The sequence below is a fragment of the Leguminivora glycinivorella genome, chromosome 11, assembly GCF_023078275.1.
Source record: "Leguminivora glycinivorella isolate SPB_JAAS2020 chromosome 11, LegGlyc_1.1, whole genome shotgun sequence".
In the NCBI taxonomy this organism is placed as follows: Eukaryota; Metazoa; Arthropoda; class Insecta; order Lepidoptera; family Tortricidae; genus Leguminivora; species Leguminivora glycinivorella.
Window position 1 is genome coordinate 19,087,684 of NC_062981.1, and position 27,619 is coordinate 19,115,302.

Sequence of the window (27,619 nt, forward strand, 5' to 3'; positions counted from 1 at the left end):
ACTAGCAGCCCGCCTTAGTGCGTTTTCACATTATCCGATCCGATATCGGATGTCGGAAGGATTTCAAAGGCAAAAATCCAAGACGGCGCCTTAAATGTACGGGATATCGGTCCTACTTCCGATATCGAAATAAAATTATGGCAAATGAAATTCTGGTAAATGCAAGAAGAAACAAATATCGCGGGTTGAAAAACCGAATATCGTGAGTGTTGTGTGTCGACAAGGTGACATCATTAGTGCACAAACTGTTCAAGTGGGTAGTCAGGACCAGGTGCGGGTAGTTCGAAAAACTCGTACAGCTAGAAGATGTTGATGTCAACTTCAGCCAGTCTGCTCCGAGACCACGGGGACAATGCCGTCCTTGAAACGTCGGAGGTTAGTGTTTAAAACATAGTAAATACGCGATTAAGTCCCATTTGCAATTTTAAATAAATGAAATTCTGGCAAATGGGGGGGTATTATTTTAGGGATAAATCTTAATGGAATAAAATGCATGCCTATTTTAAATTTGTATTGGTTGGCCAGACACTCTAATCTACAGATTCGCGGTAAATATTACACCAACTTAACCAACACTACATCTTTCCTGATATTCTGAATTTCTGATGGATGGGTACACAGACTTCAATAGATGATGAATCTTCCTCAAATCAAAACCAATTATTAACTCATCAAGTCACACAATCATGTCAGTGTAAAGTGTAACGGCCCCATGGCCCCATGCATGCAAATAGTATAAATATTATACATTACACAGCCGTAAATCAATAGGATGTCACGGCGACCGGACATGTCATTCGTCTTGCGCGTGCGCAGCCCGGAACGGCCGGCGGATCGGAAAACCATTACTTATCTAATGGAAATTTTTACTCCAGTGTGAGGGTGGCAGTTAGCACACTACATGATTATTCGAGGCGGTGGACTGAGGTGATACAGACATTTGCTTTTAATGTCTGGTGTCGGCACTGTTCACGTTAACGATCTACAGACTACAGACGATCACCAGTATAATATTTATTTATTTTAACCCTTAATTGGACAGTGGACCATATTTTTTTCGAATCAGAATCATTAGAATTATTGAGGACCAAGGAGGCTTGAACTTACGACCGATGACTATTTTTGCCAAATTAAAAAAAAACGTGTTCAACCTTCAATAATGAAATTATTAGATACTGGCGATCAGCTGTTGTGGTGTACTGCAGTAAATTGCGTGTCAAATTACAAATACCTGTAAATTAAACCAATATATAATAAAATAGTTTGTGTCTCATCATTTCCCCTTATTGCAAAAACAAAAAAATAGAATAAATCATTAAACGTCTAACCAGTTCACGCAATAACTCAACAAAAATCGCCTTCCGAGCGTAAAAACCTTCAGAAGTTTAATTATAACTGTCTCAATACATCATTCCAGCTGTTAGCTGTTAACTACTTCGTACTAGAAAGTCGTAATAGATCGTGGAAAGCTCATGACCCCGTTGGTGCAATGAGTCATGACCGTTCAACAATGAGCTTACACGCGTTGCAACATTCGGGTTGCAACAATAGTTTGGGAGTGTTCGAAATTTTTAAATTTACCTCCGACAGTGATGTGATGGTGCAAGTCTGAACGGATAACAATGAATGCTGAATTTTGTGGTGAACCTGGAAGGATAGCTAGGTTAGATTAAGACGTATTCATAACATTTAAAACATGGGAAAGAGATAATGTGGATAAATAAGTCTTAATTATATAAGTAGGTGTCCAAATTGAAAGAGTGTTAGTTATAGCGTAAATAAAACATAGCCTTAGTTTACACACTTGTGCAAATATGTATACGGCCCTTGAAACTGAAAACGTCAAGACTCAAGACTGTACAAACATAATCCCTAATTAGACCACAAACGAAGACTTCCTCGATATCTTCTCATGTTCATAAGTTGACAAGCAAACTTTTAGTTCTTAACTGATAAGTAACTCATTATTTGTTGAATCTAGAATGTAATTATGAAAACATATCATACAATGATCTAACCCAGAAACGTCCTAAATCAAATCACTAGATATTATTGCAGTTTCTAACACAGACGCAGGAGCATGTTTTGAAACATGACGATATACACAATGCCACGTCCTTGCTAACAAGAGTTGTACAAATAGCAAATACCCTCGATCCGACACGACCACAATAGCTTATGAATATTCATGGATATTTTCACCTTGTCTGTATGCCGGTGACATGACGGTTTCCATTCAATCAGCGGTGATATAATGTGTCTTCTGAGACTTTTACGCGGTGCTTGTTCACCTATGGGGCAGTAACAGTTGATACGAAACGCCAATCCAAATAATGTTATGGAGAGCTTCTTGTACTTAGCACTTGAGACTGGTCTGATATTTTAAAGAAAAGAAATACATATGTATTGAATACCTACAAGATATTTTTACTAGGATTGACTGAGTCTCTTGGTAAGCTCATGAAGACTTGTGTTGCATGAATATTTAACTGTCCTTGCCGGGATTTGACCTCTTTTCCAATGTACAATTATTACCATGGCTAAAGTCCACTGAACGGCCCTGAAGTGCACTTTTTGTATTGTAGCTTCATTGGGGAAAATAAGCTTATTGGTTTGAAAATCTGTTGATGCCTTCAGTCCCTTACAAATGATTTACAAAAAAAAACAAGACGCTTCCGTTTAATTACAAAAAATCGTCTAAAGCTCATGTAGTTCTTTCATGATATATTTTTAACCCCCGACGTAAAAACGAAGGGGTGTTATAAGTTTGACGTGTCTGTCTGTGTGTATGTCTGTTTGTCTGTCTGTCTGTCTGTGTGTGTGTCTGTCTGTGGCATCGTAGCTCTCGAACGGATGAACCGATTTTGATTTAGTTTTTTTTGTCTGAAAGCTGAGTTAGTCGGGAGTGTTCTTAGCCATGTTTCATGAAAATCGGTCCGCTAGGTCGCGGTCGGGGGTTTTTTCAAAATTTTAATTTTGTGGTTATACACTATGTAACATAATTGCCGAAGATAAATCCTACGGCTTATACATTACCTTCTATAGTACCTTTAATTTTCATGGTGTTTATTTTAAAAAAAGGAAGTGGTATTCGTAACCGCTATTCGATACCGGTTATGCTCTTAAATGGATCACCAGCATTAATGTTACACCCTGTATAGGTAGTTATCATTCAGTTTAGAGATATATACACATTGTACACTATTCGAAAATAATTTCCACAACAATTATCTCCTCTCTAGTATAGTTTGCTCTAATTACAGAATGGATTTTTCCTTACTTTCTTCTAACTGTCGCCAACCGCGATCCTATTAACCGTTATCAAATACCTCTAAATTACACCCGAATGGCTACTGGCTACCTAACCGGTAAAATTTGTCTATAATAAACAAGGATGTTGTCGGTGCTTCATTGATTTCTAATTACATAGGTATTAAGGTTCTTAGAAGTACTTCAAAATAAAGTCTAAGAAAGACTCAACTGTTTTTATTATGCATACATTTGTGCTGGTACGGCCCATCTTATTCGTACTGAATATCTGACTTCTTAATAACTTGAAAACCAAAGGTTTTTCTTCAGCAATATTTTGTCCATCGAAAAAACTGAGAAGGAACTCATTCCACATCCAAGGGTCCAAGGCCTTTTTGAAGAAAATTGTCAGTTCTGGTTTTTGATGGACGTATGTTTTGTAGTAGTATGTTATGTAGTATGTACATACTATGATTCCACCGATCACCGCAAGAAAGCAACAAAAAAGCGCTGGTGGCCTAGCGGTAAGAGCGTGCGACTTTCGATCCGGAGGGTTCGAACCCCGGCTTGCACCTGTGGTGAACTAGCCTAGCGAGATAAGTAAAACAAGCTAGTTCCACATTAATAAGTTATATTGTCAAATAACGGCACACAAGAGTCACAAGCACAAGTAGAGAAAGTAAGAGTACAAAGCACAGCACAGCATAGAAAAAGAGGAAGTCAGAAATAGCACAGAAGATAGGAAAAGTACATAAAGAAAGCACACATTAAAAGCGTAAGCTTAAAGCATTAAGCGGCGCACAAGCAAACCGAATATTATAATGCAAGCGAGTCGGCGCGTAAGCATTAACCGTTAGCTCGGGCGGCGCGAGCGCATGCGTCCAGCCTCGAGAGTGATAAATTGCCGACTGGCTGGGATTTCCGAGCGCACACGAAAGCGCGCTCGCCCACCGATCTGCGGCGGAGCGGCCCGAGCGATAAGGCAGTACCTTAACGCCGCGCTTGCGTCGCGCGAAGCGTAACAGCATTTTAAAACATATTATTGTTCAAATATTTATTATTTATTAACAATATATTTAATACGCCTGTCGCCACATCAGCCCCCCCGAGACCTTACGGTCGACAACCTAAGGTCGATAATAGTCGGGGAAACGTATACGGCGACCAGAGCGAGACACTTTAGGTTCTGAAGGAACGACAACTGAGCTGGGCGGCACGGTCGATGACGTTTTGGTAGGGCCAGACGATTCCGACAAGATGTAGGCAGGTTTTAACCTATCGACGGAAATAGAAACTTCCCTACTGGCGATGTCAACTCTAAAATATTTATCCGACCTATCAACTACCCTGTAGGGGCCAGCATACGGTGGCTGTAGCGACCTACGAACAAAATCTTGTCTCACAAAGACGTGAGTTGCAGTTGCCAAATCCTTATAAATAAAAACTTTGCCAGAACCATGACGAGCGACTCTTGTTGGTTGCAACTTTTTCATATGTTGGCGCAAACGCGACAAGAAGTCGGTGTAGTCCGTCAGCTGGTCAGGCGTCGGTTGCAACAAATCGCTGGGAAGTCTTAACGGCTCGCCGTAAACTAACTCGGCGGTCGAAGCAGACAAGTCTTCCTTCCATGCACTACGGATACCCAAAAGCACTAGTGGAAGGGTTTCAGTCCAGCATTCATCTGCGTGGCACATTATGGCAGCCTTAAAATGACGGTGGAACCTTTCCACGAGCCCATTCGCTGCTGGATGATACGCAGTAGTCTGCAAGTGACGCGATCCAGTCATGGTTGCTATCTGACGGAACAAATTGGAGTCGAATTGCCTGCCTCGATCCGTAGTAATATTCTGCGGGCAACCAAAACGCGCTACCCACGTCGAAATGAAGGCCTTCGCAACACTTTCCGCCGTAATGTCGTACAAAGGGACTGCCTCAGGCCAACGAGTAAACCTATCTACAGCCGTGAGACAGTACCCGAACCCATTCGACACAGGCAAAGGGCCTACCAGGTCGACGTGAACGTGCGAGAACCTACCAGTGGGGGGTTTGAAATCATGCACCGGGGCGTGCACGTGGCGTGAAACTTTAGACCGCTGGCATGGAATGCATGCACGCGCCCACATCCTACAATCTTTTTTAATTCCAGGCCACACATATCGCTCAGTCACTAATTTGATAGTGTTCCTAGCGCTAGGGTGACTGAGTCCGTGAACAGCGTCGAATACCTGCTTCCGAAACTCAGATGTAATGAAAGGACGTGGAATCGGCCGAGATACATCACAGAACAGCTTGTCAGATCCAAATGATTTTTCCTGTAAATCCAGAGATGAACCGTCACGAAGTAAACTACGAAGCTCAGTATCTGTAGCTTGCGATAAAGCTAAAGCTTTCAAATCTAGCCCGTCTGTGATGGCATCAATACGAGATAGTGAGTCCGCGACAACATTCTCCTCGCCCGATATATGCCTAATATCTGACGTAAATTGAGATATAAAATCTAGATACCGGAATTGCCGCGGAGAACACGAATCGAGGGACTTTTTAAAAGCAGAGACTATAGGTTTATGATCAGTGAGTATAAAAAACGGCTTCAACTCAATCATATGCCTAAAATACTTCACTGACTCATAAATGGCTAAAAGTTCGCGATCGTAAGCGCTATACCTCGTCTGAGCAGGTGTCAATTTGCGAGAGAAGAATCCCAACGGTTGCCAATGACCCTCGACCTGCTGCTGTATCACGGAACCAATCGCGAAATCTGAGGCATCTGTAACTACCGCTAAAGGAGCGGAAGGGTCTGGATGAGCCAGGAGAGCGGCATTAGCGATGCTTGACTTGCAAGCATCGAAAGCCTCCCCTGCCTCCGGAGTCCAGACAACTGGGCTGTTGCTCTTCACCCCTGGACCGCTTAACAGTGCATGGAGAGGAGCCTGTAATTTAGCAGCGCCGGTAATAAACCGCCTGTAGAAATTAAGCGCTCCTAGAAAACGCCTCAGATCCTTAATCGTCTTAGGTCTAGGAAAGTCCTGGATAGCCTTAACCCTAGCTCCTATAGGCTTAGTACCCTCCGACGAAACCAAGTAGCCTAAAAACTCTACTTCAGGTACCGCAAATACACATTTGTTAGCGTTTAACAAAATACCGTGCTCATTGAAACGCTCAAAAACGGCTCTCAAATGAGCTACATGTTCAGTGTCATCAGCGGAGGCTACTAAAACGTCATCGATGAACGGAAAACAGAAATCAAGACCCCTAAGGACTTCATCCATAAACCGCTGAAAGGTTTGCGCTGCGTTGCGCAAACCAAAACTCATAAATGGGAATTCAAAAAGTCCAAAGGGAGTCGTGATCGCCGTCTTTGGAACGTCCTCAGGCGCGACGGGAATCTGATTGTACGCGCGCACTAAATCTAACTTGCTAAAAACCTTGCATTTAAAAAGGTTATGCGAGAAATCAGCGATATGCCGCACTGGGTACCTATCTGGAACAGTCCGTGCGTTAAGAGCGCGATAATCGCCACAAGGACGCCAGCCATTGTCCTTTTTAGGTACCAAGTGCAGCGGGGACGACCAAGGACTCTCCGATCGTCGCGCAATACCCGAGCGTACCATATCCTCAAATTCCCGTTTCGCAATTTTGAGGCGATCCGGTGCCAAACGCCGTGGCCTTGAAAACACAGGCGCACCTGGCGTAGTCTTAATAAAGTGCTGCGTCTGGTGTTTACATTTACGCTCTTGAGGATTACCGGCAGGCCTAATAATGTCCGGGTATTCCTCAAGCAGGGCATGAAATGGCACATTGCCAGTAATTCAATTCAATTCAATTCAATTCAATTCATTTATTCATGACAGAAGTTCACACGTCAATACAATACAATCATATTTACAAAGATTACAATTACATATGTCCATCTTAATTACTATATAAAAATTCGATAGTTCACATACAATTATTTTGATTCATAAATTCGTCTATTGAATAAAATGCTTTATTTAATAAATATTCCTTGAGCATATTTATAAACATATTATAGGTTAATTCCGTTGATTTTAGATTATTGGGCAAACGATTATACATTCTAGGACCAATGTACCACACACATTGTTCAGACTTTTTAAGTCTGTGTCTGTTAGGGAGGAGATTGTTTCCATTTCGGTAGTTAGGGCCACGCATTCTAAATTGCTCCAGATTTTTGCGAACTATTTTTATAGTTTCTAGTATGTACAGACTCGGAACAGTCATGATTTTTAGAGTTCGGAATAGGTTGCGGGCAGGTGTGTCCCAGGGCACCCCAGCCATAATCCTAATTACCTTTTTTTGTATCATAAATATCCGTTGTCTGTCCGCAGCTTGTCCCCACATATCGATTCCGTAAATCACAATTGACTGGAAGTAAGCATAGTATGCATTTCTGACACATTGTTTGTCGAGCATTTTTGTAAGCCTTGAGATTGCGAAACATGCTTTTCCTAACCTCTTACAAAGCTCATCTATATGGGCATCCCACTTTAGCCCGGAGTCTAAGAAAAATCCCAGATATTTTGCTTTAGTTACGACAGGTACTTTAATATTATCCAGCACAATACTCAATGTTTGGCGCGGCAAACCCCAAGATTGATCTGAATGACGTTGGTTTTTTCAAGGTTTAGAATCATACCATTAATAGCGAACCAATGTTTTACATCACTTAATAAGCAATTTACTTTGGATTGCAGTTCTGTGAAACTGTTGCCCCAGACAATAAAAGCACTGTCATCCGCGTATGCGACTAATTGGCCATAAGACGTACACGCTGACAAGTCATTTACTAATGTGATAAATAAATAATTACCAATTATTGAACCTTGAGGAACAGAAATCGAATCAAGTGTTTTATAATTAGATCTTCCTTTGCACCCCTTAATATCAACTTCACATAATTGCTGCCTGTTCTTTAGAAAGGATTCAAATACTTTCAGGAAAATTCCCCGAATGCCGTAGTGGCCTAATTTCTTAATAATAAGCTTATGATCTATGAGGTCGAATGCTTTCGACAGGTCACACAGCACTAAAGCAACCTTGCATCCCATTTCCTGCTTCTCATAAATAGTTTTTATCAGTTGTCTAGTGGCATCCACTGTGGACTTTCGAGGCTGATAAGCATATTGTTCACTGGCCAATAAACCCTTGCTTATTAGATGCTTTATTAGCCTATTTGCGAGGCCCAGTTCAAAAACCTTAGACAGTACTGGTATTATAGATATAGGCCGATAGTTTTTTAATTCGGTTTTCACTCCTTTTCCCTTATATACAGGCACCACTTTAATCTTTTTTAAAACTTCGGGATAAGACCCATGTTGTAAACACAAATTCATACCATAACACAATATATCTATGAAAGATGGAGGGAGCTCACGTAAGATCCTTGTAGGAACCTCGTAAACATCCTTTGTTGGTTTAGGCTTAATTAGTTTTATGAGCCGATAAACCTCTCCAATCGAAAATGGCTCTAATACAGCAGATTCCACTGTCATTGGGCAGTACGATTCTAGAAGCTGTTGTGCCAACCACATTTCCGGTTGTCGTTGGGCGTCTCTTACAGAGTCGATAAAGAAATTATTTATTTCACTTGCTAAGCTGTCGGGTTCCGAGGACTCAAGAGAATTTGATTTGCTACTTGTTGCAGTAGTCTCGGATTGTATTACATTCCAAACAGCTTTCGCTTTGTTGCTAGCTTTATGTATTTCTTTTTTGAAGTAATCACTACGCTTGCATATGATTAAAGTTTTATATAGCTCTTCAAATTGCTCTTTAAAACTATGGAGTGACATATTATTCGGGAATACATTGCAGAGATCTTTAAGCTCATCTAATAGATGTTTTTTTGCAATTATGTCACCGGATATCCATATTTTATCCTTGCTACATTTCGAATATTTGTGTTTAGGAAAAGCATGTGTAAAAGCATGAATGAATACATTACTAATGGAATCAAGTATCTGATCTGGTTCCTTACCAGACTGTATTATTTTATCCCAGTCATACAAATCTAGGAATTCAGTAAAACAGTTTAATTTAAATGGTGTGATACGTCTTATTTCAATCATCGAAGCACTATTACGATTGTTTTGCTCATAACTTATGCTCATCATTTGCCCATCGTGATCAGAAACCCCGCTCTTTACTGGAGCAAAATCGATTTCATCAATGTCAGAATAGGCGTGATCTATACACGATGCAGAGGAGTCGGTGTATCTGGTTGGACATAATACTATGGGATTGAGGTTTGCACAATTCATAAGATCTAGTAATTGTTTTTTGTTAGGACTATCTTTTAATAAATCTATATTGAAGTCTCCAACAATTAATGTATTTCTAGTATTAAGGTCATCATTAAGATTTATTATATTTAATAGAGCTGACAATTTCTCAAAAAATTTATTAATATCCCCAGATGGGGGTCTATATATGCAAATTATACTCAGTTTATGATCGTTTATAGCGATTGCAGAAATCTCAATCACCATTTCAATCGATAATTCCACTAATACATTTAATTCAGTCGCCTCTATACTTTTATGAACATAAATACAGGCTCCCCCGTGGATATTATTTTTTCGGCAATATGACGACAAGAGTTCATAATTCATGATTTTAATAGTCTTTAAATCATCAATATTTCTCCAATGCTCAGTAAGACAAACAACATTAGTTTTTTCCGAACTTTGTAAGATGGCTTCCAGTTGGTAAACCTTATTACTTAGACATCTAATATTTTGATGATAAACTTTAAACACAGCGTTTGATTTAGGTGCTATTTCATTTTGCAGCTCAACTAGGTTTGGTTCTCGTGATTTTCGACAGACACATCTAAAAAACGTTCTGCATTATAGAATAATTCATTAACATGTTTAAGTACAGAATTGATACATTGCGCAAGAATACGTTTCCCCCTTCCATTGAGTAGATTGCCATTACTCTTGTAATCTTGATATTGCAGCTGTATGTTACAATCGAGTACCCATAGGTTTTCAGCTTTAATCAACTTTTTGTTTATGGCATGGTTAAACTTTTTTACAAACTCATTATAGTCACTTAAATATTCATTTATGCTATACGGAACATTACAAATGATTATATTAGTATGCGCTGCTATTTGGACAGCTTTATTTAAAAGTTCGATAGATTTATATATAGGCAATATGTTGTAGTCATTGGAACCACATAATATTACGACGCAATCTGATTTGTTGAAATTCTCTATTTTTTCTTTAAAGTTGAGAAGAACTCGTTCTGTAGTACCATTAGAGATTACATCCGCCGTTGCATCGTAGTCATTTCTTCTTATTCTTGATAAAGGCAGCAGCACGTCTGCTCCATGGGAGTCCGACAATAACAGTAACCGAGGCTTTCGAACATGGTGTTTCTTTGGGGAGTTTTCAAAAACAGTTTCTTGAGCGAGAATTGGCAGTTTGACATTACATGGCGGTTTTTCAGCTAGCTCTTTCACAGCTTTCTGTAAAGTCATCACAGAACGCTTTATGCACGAAAGTGTAACATCCGTTTTGCTTTTCAATCCCTCTTTCATTTTCTTATTTTCATTTGTCATTAATGTTAACTTTTTCTGTAAGAATGATATTTTCCTCTTTAATTTTGATATTTCATTTTCTAGGATTCCAATCTTGATTTTTTCAGCTTCACATGCATTTGCCGTTTTAGTGTGCAGCCGCTTTTTCGGCGTTTCTTCATGAAGTAATTTGTTATATATGTTTTGCTTCTTCTGAAACTCTTCAATTTGTTTTTTCAACCCACTGTTCTCTACATTTAATCGCTCTATTTCTACATGGGCACTTGATAGTTCAGTAGTTGCATTTTCTAGTTGATCTTTAAGGGTTGTAACTTCTGAGGTATCTAGATGAGAAATGTTAGGCAGGCTCCTGGGACTATCCTCACTTATCGTGGAGGTTGAGAGTTCTGCTTGATTTGAGCCAACGGTAAGATTTTCGGTCGATGTAGTTTTTTGTAGAGGTGACTCAATTTTGTCAGTTTGACATTCATTTAAGGTTTTAATTTTACATGCATCCTTTTTGGGTTTTTTACTCACACACTGACGACATTTCCAAGACATTTTTTTCTCTTTTGCCATTGTCTTGTGTGTCCGCGAGGTGACAGTAGTGCATGGTAGGTCAAACACATTTTCACACTGAGAACATTTCATGTAGTCATTATTTTTTATTAATTTGCTACAATTTCCACATTTAGTCATATCCATTTTAGGCGAAGAGTTTGCTGCCATTTTTTTTTTTTTTTTTTTTTTTTTTAAGTAGTCCACCTTGTGCAATCACTTCACAACCAACATATGATTTCGGAACGGACCTTAAATATTTTTATGCTGGCAACACAGCCGTTACTTGTCAAGCGCGACAGATTTGACATTCGAGTTCATCGCCCAATCAGCTGTTAAATTTGCGCATGGTACCGTTAGTATTGATTGCGGTTTTAAAATAATTTCCTTTGTTTACAAAGTGGTACTTAATGTTTAAAAGTGAAACGGTTTTTCTGAGAATGTATATAGGTGTTCGTGCAGCGTACCTGACTGTCTTGGGCATGTGTATCTCAGTTTTCTATTGAGAGCAGTCCGTGTCCACTTTTCACAACACAGGTATTGGCGTTTTTGATGTTTATTTTATGTTATTTAATATAAAAATGCTTAGAGCTTTTACTGTTGTGTGTTTACCTGGCTGGGGTTGCCAGTTATCTGACCTTGATTTGCGCGCACTCGCAAGCTGAAACATCTACAGCGGCTGATGAGAGCAAAGTTATTCCATCGACTAGACGAGCATAGCGAACATCGACAAGCAAACTATAAAACGAGAGAAAATCCACTCCGATAATAGGTTTGCTCACATCAGCAATGACAAAGCGCCAACAAAACATTCGGCGTAAATTAAAATCAAGCGCTAAGGTTAGCCAGCCATAAGTACTAATAGCAGTGTTATTAGCAGCATAAAGTTCATAATCAGTCTTTTGTAAATGACGACGATGCGCACGCAAAAAACTAACCGGGTAAACACATAAATCGGACCCGGTGTCCACCAAAAACTGCACTTTCGACTTTGCGTCAGTAACAAATAAACGCTTCGACACTGGAACACCTTCACTGGTCGCTACGAGCGACCGACTAACTAGTTTTTGAGTACGCGCAGGGGAAAGGCACTTATCTGCTTTATCCGCGTATTTGTAGTGGTACCAGCATAGGCGCTGGCCGTCGCCGCTGGGCTTCCCCGCCCGCGAACGGCTCCGGGAACGGTTCCGTGGCTTGCCGCGGGACCTCGACCGGGGCGGACCTTGACGGCCCCGGGAGGTGGACACCGCGTCAAGCCTCGACGTCAACGCGTCGATTTTCTGGTGCAACTGGTCGATTACAGAAACTGGAACGCTAGATGCTGAAGCCGCAGCCACCTGATAACCGGGTCCCGGCGGTGTAACTTCATGCACCTTGTCCGCCATCTGGGCTACCGTATCCAAGGGCAAGTTGTCCTGATAAGCGACAATACTCTGTAGCACCGTCGGTAACCGGCTCATCCACAAGTGCCGGATAAAGTCATCCGGATAATCCGCACCCGCTAAACTCCGGATATGCCGCAGGAACTGGCTCGGCTTCCTGTCGCCGAGCTCCTCTTTCGACATCAATTGTTTCAAACGCTCCTGCTTAGAGCTCGACAACCGAGCTATGAGCTCTCTTCTAAGTGTACCATATTTATCACTCGCCGGCGGGTTGGTAATAATATCCTCCACCTCTACCGCGTACTTGTATTCCAAAACCGATATTGCGTGATAAAACTTGGTACTGTCACTCGTAATCTTGGTCAAATTAAACTGGCCGTCGAGCTGCGCGAACCACATAGTCGGCTTATCCGGATAAAACGGCGGCGGTTTTACGCTAATGTGACTCACTGCTTCACTAGCGCCGGCCCCCATCCCAGGGGCCTGCACCGGCCTTCTAGGTGTCTCAACCTCGGTATCAGACATTTTGATATTTAAAATTGTAAAACGTCTATAAAAACTTAAAACTGTTCTCAATACTAAGTGCTTGTTAAAAGATAAAACGATAAAAATGTCTGTTAAAATTTAAAACACAAACGTTCGTTATAAATTAAAATTGAAAAATAACCGTTACACGGCAAAATTTTAAAAATGTCCGTTATACGGTAAAATCTTAAAACGTCCGTTACACAACCGTCCAGTTCAACAGAGGTCACCAATTATGTGGTGAACTAGCCTAGCGAGATAAGTAAAACAAGCTAGTTCCACATTAATAAGTTATATTGTCAAATAACGGCACACAAGAGTCACAAGCACAAGTAGAGAAAGTAAGAGTACAAAGCACAGCACAGCATAGAAAAAGAGGAAGTCAGAAATAGCACAGAAGATAGGAAAAGTACATAAAGAAAGCACACATTAAAAGCGTAAGCTTAAAGCATTAAGCGGCGCACAAGCAAACCGAATATTATAATGCAAGCGAGTCGGCGCGTAAGCATTAACCGTTAGCTCGGGCGGCGCGAGCGCATGCGTCCAGCCTCGAGAGTGATAAATTGCCGACTGGCTGGGATTTCCGAGCGCACACGAAAGCGCGCTCGCCCACCGATCTGCGGCGGAGCGGCCCGAGCGATAAGGCAGTACCTTAACGCCGCGCTTGCGTCGCGCGAAGCGTAACAGCATTTTAAAACATATTATTGTTCAAATATTTATTATTTATTAACAATATATTTAATACGCCTGTCGCCACACACCAATGAGTTTTTCGGAACTTTTTTTTTTTTATATGAATAGGTAGACGTTTGACCACGATCACACCTGATGGTAAGTGATGATGCGGTCTATGGTGGATCACGCTTACCTATGAGATACCTATTTACTCTTGCTTTAAAGAGACCTGGATTGTACTCATGTGGGAACACAGACTCAGGCAGGGCATTCCACTCCTTGGCGGTTCGCAAATGTTGAAGCGAAACGCTTAGTGCGTATTTTTGGAATACTAACCGTGAAGCGATGCCGCATTGCCGATTGTCTGGTGGTCCTAAGGTGAAATGGGGACGGAGGAACAAGGTTGTACAGTTCCTCAGCGCACTCTCCGAAATGTATCCTGTAAAATACCGATAAGCTGGCAACCTTCCGACGATGCTCCAGGCTATGAAGTCGAGAATTGGTTAGCTCGTCGTCATTGATGATTCTCTTGGCCCTCCTCTCGACTACTTAACTTATGTCCGAAATGTAATTTGATATTTGCCAGTCGCTTTTCGGTGAAGGAAAACATCGTGAGGAAACCGGACTAATTCCAATAAGACCTAGTCACCCTTCAGGTTGAAAGGACAGATGGCAGTCCCTTTCGTAAAACTAGTGCCTACGCCAAATCTTGGGATTAGTTGTCAAAGCGGACCCCAGGCTCCCATGAGCCGTGGCAAATGCCGGGGTAACGCAAGGAGGATGATGATGACCGCAAGAAAGCAACAGTGGGCGTTACGTCAAACTATTCTTCTAAACACAATTTTCCGAACCATAGAACACAATGAGGAAATAATAAACCAGTTATGCCATAAATTCCGTGCTCCTTAGTGTGACAGAGCGTTAAACGGATTCGCCGATGCTTACTCTTAAAATTATGTACAGTTTTGCTAACTTTTAATTAACATTGCTAAATTTGCTAATGAGTTTTGCAACTGAATTTTATTTGCGAATTTTTCTTCGCGCTTGACCTCTATTGGAGCTTGTCGAATTTGTAATTTATGTCCAAAGTAGTTTTGATTTAAAATTAAAAAATATGAGCAAATTCTAAGCGAGTTTCTAATGGGTTGACAACGCGCACGTGACACTCCTTGAGTTGCAGGCGTCCATAGGTGACGGTGACCGCTTTCCATCAGGCAAACCGTATGCTTGTTTGCCACCGACGTAGTATTAAAAAAAAATTACAACTTACCTAGATGGAATTAACTACTGAATATTTATTTTAAATAAGTTAATGGTGTTGGATTCTTACCAACTTGGGTGGCTGCCATAACACGTCTCATGCGCTCCAGGATCTCAAATAAATCCACAGGAGTGCTCTTAACGACGTGGTTTTGCGACATAGTTTCTGCCTTTCCTGGTGTGCTTCCTCATACAACCCCGCCGAGGAAACCAGAACTATTATGAAAAATAGACGTGGTAGAAATCTACATATACCTACCTCATTTATTACGAGTCACTCACGTTTGGCTGAACTGAACGTAATAAAAAACTATAGACATGCGGGTCACTCACGTAACTTGGTTGTTATACCCAGTCGTTTTAACATGTGCCCTGTGCCGCTTTTTGTAATGTCACACCTTGAATATATTTTTTTAGTTATGCTAAAATATCGATAATAAAAAAAAAATTAAAGCAATGATGGTATTGTATCATCATCATTGGCCACGACATCTTAGCAGATGATTGTTGCAGTGATTTTATTGTGTGGTGCCGGTACATCGTCTTTGGTGGCTTAGTAGTCCGATGGCAGCCCGACACCTTTTGCCACATCTGTCACAGGTGAAACGCGAGTCAAGAGGAGGAGGAGCTCTGGAACGGAGCCTTTTCTGCTTAAGGTTGTCGAGCCAGGCTTTGTCGTGCTCCATCACCCCGTCGGATAAGTCCCGGCGCCATTCAGGTCTCATGCTAGCGCGTGTCTCCCAACTGTCTAGGTTTATACTAAAAGATTGCATATCCCGTTTACAGGAATCTTTGAACCTTAACATTGGGCGGCCCACAGGTCTTTTGGCGTCAGCAATTTCCCCAAGCAAGACTTCACGCGGCAGTCTCTCGGGACCCATCCGGTAAACATGTCCCGGTAATGTCATGTTTATGATTTATGACGGTAATACTTCTGCAAATTTCGATGTGAACCGGGGTGTGAGACAGGGCTGTGTGTTGGCGCCTACGCTCTTTGGTATTGTATAAAATATATGTATATTAGTCACCCATTAATATGTATTTTAATGTCATGCCCTAGACTAACGAGTGTTTTAAAGCTAAAATTCTAACAGTGTTGTGGTTTGTTTCAGGCATCGACGATAGACGGGCGGCGGAAGGGCGCGTGTCTGTTCTGCCAGGAGTACTTCATGGACCTGTACCTCCTCGCAGAGCTCAAGACCATCAGTTTAAAGGTTAATCAGTTGCATTTGAGACAATCTAACGTTAAATGTTATTAAATTAGGTAATACAAAATACTTACGCTGTTACGGTATGCAGTTCTTTTTCTTTCTTCTTCATCCTTCTTAGACTGTGTCTCCAACATCATTTTCGGATTACGCTTGATTAGTCTTTATTCAGTATTGTGTTTGGAAGGCGCGCGAACTCTAATGCTTCAATCCATTGTAGATTCGCATTCGACACCACTTCTTGTTTAAATAAGCCCCTAACATGATCTATACAACACCTGTTAGAGATTTTATCTGTCTTTTGACTTATGAGTCTCTACATGGCCTCTTCTATTGGCCAAGTGTGCTATAATAAGTTATGTTTATTGGCATATTCAGTTGAAACCAGTTGCAGTTCCAGTAGTAACTGGATCCTATCCTTGCCCCTACATTAACCAGAGAATCTTGCAATTCCAGGTGACGACAGTGGACATGCAGAAGCCTCCGCCCGACTTCCGCACTAACTTCGAGGCCACACACCCGCCCATACTCATCGACAACGGCCTCGCCATCCTCGAAAACGAGAAGATCGAGCGCCACATCATGAAGTCCGTGCCCGGCGGTCACAATCTATTCGTACAGGTAATTAAACTAGACTCGCAATTGCGTTGTGATCAACGTGTGACATACATTCGTGTAAGGCCATAAAGCTTGCTGCTTTACCTTTGAACTAGCCCATCCACTTCTTGGAAGGACCACGAGCTCTTATACTCATTATGCTCGCGTCTAGTTATGAGACTTAACCAACGGGTCGGTAGCGGAAAGGTAATTGAGTTTAATTTTGAATTACGCTAGATAGAATTAACTTGTTGGATAAACTATCAGGCGATTTCTTAAGCATTTACTGTTGACCAAATTAAATGAACTATTAGCTTTGTAAAAAATCTTGTAAAGATAGGGTTCTAGGAGAATGACGTAGACAACGTATTTCAAAGAAAAAAAGTAAAAAGCTAATCCTCAATCGTAATGATTCCAGGACAAAGAAGTGGCCTCACTGATCGAGAACCTGTATTCGAAGCTGAAGCTGGTGCTGGTCCGCAAGGACGAGCAGAAGTCCGCGGCGCTCCGCGCGCACCTCGCGCGCATCGATGCTCAGCTGGAACGCCGGGGCACGAGGTACGTCCATACTCCATGTTGATATCATTATGGACACAGTGATCCTTGCTAATGTCATTCATTCAGCGGTTCTGAGAAAGCCTGTGTCGAAAGCCGATATTGGTCGAAATGGATGAGTAGAACTCCCGCGCTGTGCATGACTCGACGATCTGTTAGAACGCCGGGGTACATCGCGCGATATGTCCATCCTACAAGTTAATGTTCGTGAGTGACTCGATGAAAAGTATAAGTAGGATGTAAAGGATGAGTAGTATTTTATAAACTGTAAGTGACTCGAAAAATAAATAAGGAATTTGAAGCGAAGTAGCTACTTATTTCTGATTGAAACATGTCGTGCTTGAGATGCGTTCCACATCAGATTATTCGATATGGGAGTAGCGTGAGTGACTTGGTTATTTAATATCGATTCTTCTTGAATGAATTAAATTTAATGATATTCTCTTTTCTACTCGTATATTGAACATATACTGGCTATATAGTAAGTGTACCTAACTACATTGTAAATGTATAGTTCTGTAAACTTTAACGTTACTTTATGATTATGACTAGGAAGTAGTAACGTAATTCCCACCTGGCTACTGGGGATCGCTAAGAATATATTTTTATCACAAATCGGAATCATGCAACATATTACCATACCATCTGTGTTCGCTCATTCTATACGCATCTAAGACACTGACATTAAAGGGTAATGTAAAAATATTTGTGGACAACAAGGACTTCTCGAGATATTTGTAAATTCCTCCATACATTAACGCACGGATGTACTAAATGTGGATAGTTCGGGAAACTCACGCAACGGTCCGAACATGTTGATGTCAATTTTATCTAGTCTTCTCCGATACCATAGGGACAACGCCGTCCCCGAAACATTGGAGGTTAGTTTCAAAAGGGTTACATACTAACGTTGTTGTTGCAGGTTCCTGACCGGCGACACAATGTGCTGCTTCGACTGCGAGCTGATGCCGCGCCTGCAGCACATCCGCGTCGCTGGCAAGTACTTCGTCGACTTCGAGATCCCGGTCAGTACCTATCCTAACACAAATTTCAGCTACTAAGGCTGGTTTTAGTGTCACACGGACCGACCGCGCGGAGCGATCCGCATGGCCAATTTGTATGAAGTTGATGTTTATCGTCTCGTCCGCAGAGACCCGTCCGCTTTACTCTAAAACTCTCCCTCAACATATTAGTCCAGTGCGGCTGCGAATCGCTCCGCGCGGTTGGTCTGCGTGACACTAAAACCAGCCTCACTGTGACAACATGTAGTTTTGTTCAGAGCTTTTAAATTTTTTTGCTTCAGTGGTAACAGCATAGTCGTCTGTTTATCACTTATCATCTCATGTGTCACTTCCGCAAGCGACTTTTTTATTTCGTGTTTAAAACAAGCTATAATTTTTCTTGTGCATATTTTCACGATTAGTGATATAAAAAAAGGAACTTGCAAATTTTTAGTTTTTTATTTTAATTAAATTACATACTTTATCACGAATTTATGTATGTTACATATGTGTTGGAAGGTGCCGTGTTTAGCATAAATATATTGCAAAGAAGGCCACATTTTGATCTAAAAGCTCTTGTTTTATTTCACAAATGAAACAGAACTCGTAGCTCTAAAACTTTATGTTCCTCTAAATGCACTGGAAATGCACAACAACTAAAAAAAATGATAACCGAGTTACATCTAGCCAGTATTAAAGTCGGTCTGGAAATGAACATGGGAAAAACTAAACTGATGACTAACCACTACACTACACTACACCTATATTAATAGATAACGTCCCACTAGAGAGTTCGTCAAAGAATACGTTTAAAAAAATTAATTAGCGACTCATTATACAGCTTGGCGGAATTCAAAAGTGCAGCACCAAATAATACTCCTCTTACAGACAATACCTAACTTATACCCCAATAACTTACAGACGAGCCTGGTCTCACTGTGGCGCTACATGTACCACATGTACCAGCTGGATGCCTTCACGCAGAGCTGCCCCGCCGACCAGGACATCATCAACCACTACAAGCTTCAGCAGGTAACTATACACACTATTATCATCCTAAGTCCCCGCGTACTTGTACAAGTACAAATCAAATTACGAGTTTTGAACTCTTATAGGAAGGAAAATTTCTGTTTTGCCCTATGGTTGACTGGTAGAGATTGCCTTAAGGCATTAAGTCCGCCATTTGTACTTTTTTCATTGTGCAATAAAGTTTAAATAAATAAAGTTCCAAATTCAAAATCGGATAAATTGGCCTAGGACTTACGAGGATATCACTAAGAAGAAATACTTTATTTGCAGAAAAAGGGTAAAATATTGATCCCTCTTTACCAACTTGCTTGTCAGTGAACCTTGTCGGAATTCACGGAGGTGAATTCTGACCTGTACCTAAGCCTTCCGTAGCGTCTTTGGCGGGAAAAGAATAGTGACGTCTGAAATAGGTATTAGACATGTTACAAAATCGGATCACTCACGTAAAATTGTCGAAGATAGCTCGACATATTTCGCTTCGTAACGGGGAGTATTTTCATTGAGTTCGCGCGATGCCGATAGTATGACCAGATTTTACATGTTTAATATGTCAGTCTCTCACGGTAAGTTCGTTATTAAAATTGACGTCTGAAAGTTTACTAAGAAAGCTACAAAATTCTGAATGCCATCCTTCAGCAGTAGTCACTTCACATACCTACAGCGCGATAAACGACGTGTAGTGTCCCTTTCAGAGACACTTTATTGAAAGAGACGAACGCTTTATCCTTTAGTTGGCAAATTGAAGTATGCATCTGCGTCCACACACCCCCTGGTTATGTTATGTGTGCTTTATGGGTCTTATTATTTGTATATGGGTCGGTGATAAAGTAGAATTTGCAAAGACGACATGTTAGACCGGTAATAAAATTAGATGTTTTTCTATCTTATAGCTCTGTGCTTTAACCGTAAGTTAGTTTGTCTCTTTATTGTCTGTGCCAACTTCTGCTAAAAGTAGTCTAAAAACGTTGAAGTAATTAAAGTAGGATTTGTAGGTCACTCACTTAATTTAGGTTTATGAGATCGGGCGTTACTCAACCTAAATTACGTGAGTGACTCGTTATTATCTGCTTGGGCATTTCTCGAGTTTTTAAATAAATAAATATATTTTTATATTTACTATGCTTCCACTTATCTATGTATTTATGTGTATTGGATTATCTATTCTAGTGGATGTAAGACCCATTCGTTTGGGGGTACTGTAGAAATTGTTACAGTTTATCATGGGCATTCTGATTTCTTCGCTTGGCGTTCTCCCATTTCGTAGACAAATATTTCATTTCGCAAAAATCTTACACGCGGCGCGAACTCGCATGCGATTTTAGTTAATTGCGGGCCGTTGAGGCGATTTTTCGTACCGCGTAAATAAAGCTAGGAACAAACTATGGGTCGCCTCCGTCCACTGCCGCGATCTAGATAATGAATATCATATCAGTGTATATTGTGAAAACTATCGGACGTAAGCCGTGGACGTGACTTTGAGCGCACGGACGTCCGGACGTCATCTGGCGAGCTGGATGTTTTATGACTGTGCACACTTATCAGGCGAGGTCACCAGCCGCGTCCGTGGACGCATCCGCCTAATGTGTTCCTAGCTTAAATCCTCATACTGCGTATCTCATTTTTTTTGTAATGTTAAATCGAGAATTATGCGAAATGAAACATAATCTACGACATCAAAAAGGGTTCTTCCGTTTACAATGTCCGTGTTGTCGCAGCAAGCAACTAAAGGTCTGCTGTCTCCCACGCTGCCGCGCAGTCGGCCGCGAGACGACCCCCATGTGGTGAGCTGTGTGTCGTCAACCATCTCACACCTCACATTGCTACAGTCAATCATGCCCACTCCACACTCACTGACTTTACAATAACAAAGTGTGAAGGAGTTTTGTGAAAATATTGACAAAAATGAAATGTCTTTGTTCTTTAAAAGTTGGTGCCACATTGGCTTAGACGGACTCTGCCGTGACTCGAAAAAATAACTGAAACCAAATGCCTCCTATGGCTTTCTATCGTAAAAAAATAATCATAAATTGCCAGAATTTTGTTTCTGCTAGTCCTCCATAATATACAATCTGACTGTGGTGAATTAAGATTGTGTGTGTGTGTCTTTGGACCATAATTGTGTGCTCCCCATACTTCTTTCTGTAATTAAATATGCGAATGAATATGATTCCGGAATATATTCAAAGTATTGTCGTACACTAACAATACTCCCCTTTTTATAGTCTGTCACATAAAAAATATAATTAGTATCTTATATAGATTATTACAACTTACAAATTAAATACATTTTCACAGTCGAGTTAAATCAATCATGAAATCATGTTGATACCCTGTTGCTTCCCATATGTGTTGTTTGCTCATAGTTTATTGGGTATAATCATGTCATCAAACCATTTTATTACACAAACTATTAATATATTAACATTGAAATTATTTGGGTTTTTGTGGTTTAAATGTCTATTTAACGCTTATGTCTGATAACATTTGGTAATTAAAGGAACGTTCGGAATATACTGGCTCTAAAATCTGTATGAGATATAGTCTATATACCTACCTATGTACTTTTGTGTTATATCATATTATATGTCTATAGATTATTTAATTATCTACTTACGTATCTTAAAGATATTTCTTGTTATCGATACAATAGCATATGAATCGATGTTTAAGCTGTATTTCTTTGAATACATATTTATTGTTTTATGTATCATATAGTAATTTATATGATACATTATTAAACAATAAATATAAATATTTCTACACTTTCTACTCATGCAACGTCGTCATTTATTTAGCTATTGTAGGTAATAGCTAAATAAATGACGACGTTGATTTGATTTTAGAAAACAAAATGTAGAAGATACAGAAAAAGTTATTTTCATTGTCTATGAGTTACTATAATATCTGGATAGTTCCGAGAGTACTTGCATTTACACTATAGTATGCTGTTACGTCCAAGTATCTTACTAGTTTCCATCGGTAAATTCTGTAAGATTAGTGTCCATATGGCAAGGTAAGGGAACGTACCCAAACTACGGGACCATTTTTTACATTATTTTCTACCCGTCTCCTCATGGTCACCGGGACCATGTATAAGCTGAGATAATATTTATTGATATATTTGACGACCCTCCTCTTAACCTAATACATACTTTGGGCACATTCCCTAACCTACGCAATATACACATAAGTAATACAACTAATATTCTAATTGAAATCTTTTCACAGGCGCTGAAAATGAAGAAACACGAAGAACTCGAAACCCCCACGTTCACGACGTCCATCCCCGTCGACGTCAACTCCCACCACGAGCAGTAGCCCCTCCCCCCTCACACACACACACTCCACCGTTATTAGTGAATCGTAGCTGCTGGCGCACATACACACACACACATATACAGATATTCTCGTGTACGGGATGACTGCAATGATGCTACATTCTAGAAAGATCATACATAGTACCAAAATTGTCAAAAGCCAACCTTTTTGACCGGGCTTTGATTAGGATTCGTCTTTTTTGTGATTTTAAAATCATTTATGCACTAGCTGTGTACGATCCTTAAACCAGGTTTTTGTTCTTAGCCCACCTATTAAAGATAGGAACATGACTAAAATAAAACTAATATGTACCAGAAAAGAAAGGAAGAATATGTACAGAACCTTTTCTGGGTAAAGAAGTCGGTTAAAAAAACATAGCATTATTGAAGAAATGTAGAAAATAGCTCTCCTATTCATTATTTTTAGAGTAATCTAAAAATAACTACAAGTTACATCTTTTGGGTCACTCACTCTACATTTACGTCTCAACATATTAACCGAGTCACTCACGTTTTGACTCGAAAATATCTCCACTTAAAAACGTGAGTGACTCGATGAACATATTAACCGGGTCACTCACGTTTTGGCTCGAAAATATTTCCACTTAAAACGTGAGTGACCCGGTTAATAAATCCGAGTCTCGAGAAATGTTACTGAGACTGAGAGACATGTATCATTCCGTGCACGTGAAGGTGCGGCCAGCACACTCGACCAGCCCGTGCGCGTGTACAAGGAGTCGCTCCACCACCCGCCTACGCCCGACAGAACTAATATATTTTTATACAAATTTGGAATTAGAGCATTTTTAATTTTTAGTGTTGCTATGTTGGTAATAATTGAGTATGTGAATTTTTATGATGGTGCAATCGAAACATAGTTTTGGATATGTGACGCCGTTTGGGTTACGCGGCTGATGAGGAGCTCGCTTCTCTAGTTGGTCGGTTCGATGTTAAGCAATTGTGGCCATTAGTACTTGGTTTAACTCGTTGGGGACGCCCGGTAATGTGTATCAAACATGATCGGTAGATTAATCGGCAGAGGTGCCAAAAGTGCCCCGATTACAATCAGTCTTTTTCGGGTGGTATAAGTGTGGGAGAGAGTCATTGGCCGGTCCTGGACATCCTCCTACATCTATACCCAACTATCTAGTTTGTAACGTTCATACAGTGTTCAAACACAACGAATAAGCATTCTGACTTTTTTTTGTATTATATTCATTATTTATGTAAGATTGGATTACAGTATTTTGTTGGTTCTTTTTTGGACTCATAGTGTAGTGTTAGGTTAGACAGAAACAATTACATCTCTTTCCAATACCTCTGCCCATTTATTTTGCCTGTGTATTCTTTACAAATTTTCATTGACTTTGTATAATACAATATATACTCTCTTGCCTGTCATGTTACCTTTGGTAAGGTAGTTTTGATTTACACTTTCATTCCCATTATTTGGGAAACAATATTATTAAAACTGTTTTAAGTTACAGACATTCAATTTACAACAATTAATGATCTTCAATATATTTCCTGAACTTCAAAACATAGTTTTAATAAAAAAGGACTGTAACAAAAAGTATATGTTGCTGATAATAATACATATAAACATAGTACACTGACACAAGGGCGAGAGACCATCACCATGTCTGGACAATGTATAAAATATTAATTCTAGATTATAATTTAAGTGTTAAGGAATAAATCTGGATAAATATTATTTTTTTCATTTGCGTTTCATTTTTTTTTAATTTTCCTTTTCTGTTCCCTTTTCTTGTAATCATTTGACATTATTTTTTATCAATTCAAAATTACTGTTATAATCTTGCTAATAATGCTTCTTGTGCCTTGCTCAGTTTTAAAATAAATTGTTAGTTATACAATTAAGTACTGCAATGCCATGTGATATGTAGTAGCTTTGTACTTTAATAAATATTTCAATACATAATTATGAGTATTTAATTAATTTATATGATACTCCTTCAAATATTGGATTCATTTTAACTCAACTTTCTGTTTCATCCACTCATTGTTATAAATATCTCGAGTAAGTAGAGAGCTAAGGAACATATGGGTGAGGAAGGCTGTGACTCCCCATATTCTATAATGATCCACCTTATACACTGGCAATATATAGCCATTACTAAATTGAGTGTAGAATTGATGTTTTTTATCACACAAGGTTTCCAATGGTAAAGTAAAGATCTCTGCAACCTCATCCTCGTTGATATCTAGATCTTTTTCCTCTAAACGTTTTATGGTCCCAACTACAGGGGTTATCATGATTTTGTTATTGCGCCCAGGCACGGCGGGTCCCTGTCCCCACACTTCTACCTTTGTCCGTGACAAGCCTATTTCTTCTTCAGTCTCACGAAGCGCGGTTTGTATCGGCGTCTCATTATTATCCTTTTTTCCACCAGGAAACGAAATTTGTCCGCTGTGACTTCTTAGGTTGTCCGCACGCAAAGTATACAACAGTGACGGAGTGTCTTCAACGCTGCAGATGGGAATAAGAACGGCTGCTGTCGCAGTGGGCTCTTTGCCCCGTATTCTAGGAATGCGAAATTTCATCATTTTCGCCATACATCGGTCGCGAGATGCTGTCGAAAACAAAGTCTGTAAAGCAAAAGCCGTCTTACTAGTCATGATTTTTATTTTATGAAGTATCCAATCTTGTCCGCTTAGTTAAGTTTTAAGTTAAAAGGCCACTAAAATTTTGTACGTTCAAATCGGAATAAGAAATGAAGTCTGAACTGAAAGTCGAACTAGTCCGTGATAGACTGATAGAATAAAAGGAAGAAAGAATTAGCAGGTAACACAAACGTCAGTTTGACGTTTGACGGATATCAGCTGACTACTACTCTACAGCTGCCAAAGAAAGGCATAAGCGTCAAACTACAAAACTTGAACAGCTTCGAATAAATATTTCGACATTTGGTGACATTGACAGTAGTTGTTTGTAATCATTTTCCTGAGTATCAATCTTTGCTGAATTTTGTATATTTAGACTTTGGACTGCCAAATATGACTTTATAATAACAATATTATGTGTTTTACAAGTAATGCTTAATTCGTTGATCATGTCTCTATCACCTCAAAGCTTATTATCAGCCGCGTCTCGTCAACGGTGCGTATCGAAGTTTAAAGATCTGCCCTCTCTGATCGTTAATGATGAAAAAGCAAGTGAAAGTGCGTCAGTGCTGTTGCCTTTGTGCGTGCACGAGGGGCAAGTTTGCCTCTTGTACACGCTTCGATCCTCAAACCTAAAAAATCACAGCGGACAAGTGTCCTTCCCAGGAGGCATGGCGGACGCGAACGAGACTAATATTGACACAGCTTTAAGAGAAACTGAAGAAGAGATCGGAATTCCCCGCGACAGTGTGGACGTTTGGGGCTCGATGCCTCAAGTTCAAGGTCGAAATAGGAACTTAGCTATCAATCCAATAGTAGGTGAGATAAAAAATTTCGACAAAAACAAGTTGAGTGAGAATCCAGATGAAGTGGAAGAGGTTTTTTTAGTGCCCATGCAGGCGTTCTGTGATACGAACAACCACGCTCACTGGATGTGGAAGGACATGCAGCTGCCAATGTTCCTGTATGGGCGGCACAAGATATGGGGCATCACCGGAGCCATAACACACATGTTTCTGAACTGTTTACTGCCGGAGGGAGAGTTTAAAGGCGGCTTTTCTAGGAAAAAGTATCAGCTGGAGGAGCTAATGAATTCAAAACTATAATTTACTGTTTAGACTAATATTCACCATATCGTCACTACTTTGAAAAAATCTCATATCTCATGCTTCTCCTCAAAGTTAAAACGCATAAGTCTATATGCATTCCATACATACTTACTACAATTTTCTTTTCATTGACAGATGAAGATACAAGTTTTTTTTTAAAGTAGTGACAATATGTGTATGAGCACCGTGAGGTGTAGAGGATTTATATTAGATTAGAAACTTTTGAGTAGTCTAGATAATAATATGTGTTGAGGTCCAAGTAGCAATTTTTTTAAGTTTAAGTTTGTAGATATTGTGTAATTATAGTATTTATTGAAAAGCAGATAGGCAACTTAGTCTTACACAAAGTACAAAACATCTAGGTGCTTAGGTGGTCTAGATTTGTATATGAGCCTTTTGCTAAATATCTACTCAAAGAACAAAAAAGATAAGAAAATTCAAGACAGTTAAATACTTAATTATGGTAGGATTTATAGGAATGGTTGATATTTTACTAATTTTATTTTACCCCTTAACATAATAACAAAGGTTGTATCAATGTATTAAGATTTTACTTTTAACACCTCTAGCAAGTATATAGTAACTGATTATAACTAATCATATCTGGGTAGATGTAACAGTGGGATTACATTACCCTAAGAAACAGTGAGAGAAGTAAGAGGTATTACCAAATTATTTAGTTTTTTATATAGAATGGGAGCTGTCTGCAGTAAAATTTGATTATTTTTATGGAAATAAATATTTAAATTACATATTTTTGTTATTATTTTAAATTGTACTCATGCCGTTGCCATTTCAAAATGTATGTCAAGAAGCCCACTTGTCTAAATAAAAATGTTAAATAAGTAGTGTTTGGAAAGAGAAGAGTCGTGAAATGTATGTTGGGGTCCAATACATTCAACGGCTCGAACTTTTCGAACAGAGTCTAATAAATGTGATCTATGGTAATAATAATAATATAATAATAAGTCTCATAGCGACAA

The 27,619-nt window shown here is 39.8% G+C and overlaps 3 protein-coding genes across 5 annotated transcripts in view; 2 read left to right on the top strand and 1 right to left on the bottom strand.

The window, feature by feature from the left end:
* LOC125231412 (chloride intracellular channel exc-4) overlaps positions 1-24,625 on the top strand; it is a 98,491-nt gene extending 73,866 nt beyond the window's left edge. The window contains exons 2-8 of one of the 3 annotated variants that reach the window (XM_048136861.1): positions 16,308-16,409; positions 16,860-17,024; positions 17,419-17,558; positions 18,478-18,580; positions 19,478-19,588; positions 20,476-20,490; positions 22,814-24,625. In XM_048136861.1, coding sequence (XP_047992818.1) covers positions 16,308-16,409; positions 16,860-17,024; positions 17,419-17,558; positions 18,478-18,580; positions 19,478-19,588; positions 20,476-20,490; positions 22,814-22,903 — 726 coding nt within the window. In that variant the 3' untranslated portion in view covers positions 22,904-24,625. Of the gene's footprint in view, positions 1-16,307; positions 16,410-16,859; positions 17,025-17,418; positions 17,559-18,477; positions 18,581-19,477; positions 19,589-20,475; positions 20,491-21,300; positions 21,367-22,813 lie in introns of all 3 variants that reach the window. The other 2 variants (XM_048136860.1, XM_048136862.1) reach the window with 2 other exon arrangements.
* LOC125231415 (mitochondrial coenzyme A diphosphatase NUDT8) lies at positions 24,110-25,701 on the bottom strand. Its single transcript, XM_048136865.1, has one exon. It carries the CDS (start codon positions 25,540-25,542, stop codon positions 24,892-24,894), a length of 651 nt encoding a protein of 216 aa, XP_047992822.1. The 5' UTR covers positions 25,543-25,701; the 3' UTR covers positions 24,110-24,891.
* A 133-nt stretch (positions 25,702-25,834) lies between these two features.
* On the top strand, positions 25,835-27,348 carry LOC125231414 (mitochondrial coenzyme A diphosphatase NUDT8-like). The gene has a single exon (XM_048136863.1). The coding sequence runs from the start codon at positions 25,959-25,961 to the stop codon at positions 26,631-26,633; it is 675 nt and encodes a 224-aa protein (XP_047992820.1). The 5' UTR covers positions 25,835-25,958; the 3' UTR covers positions 26,634-27,348.
* Positions 27,349-27,619: the final 271 nt, after the last annotated feature.

Excerpts from the sequence above, each read along its gene's own strand:
- LOC125231415 (XM_048136865.1), bottom strand. The coding sequence starts at position 25,542 with ATGACTAGTAAGACGGCTTTTGCTTTACAGACTTTGTTTTCGACAGCA.
- LOC125231414 (XM_048136863.1), top strand. The coding sequence starts at position 25,959 with ATGCTTAATTCGTTGATCATGTCTCTATCACCTCAAAGCTTATTATCA.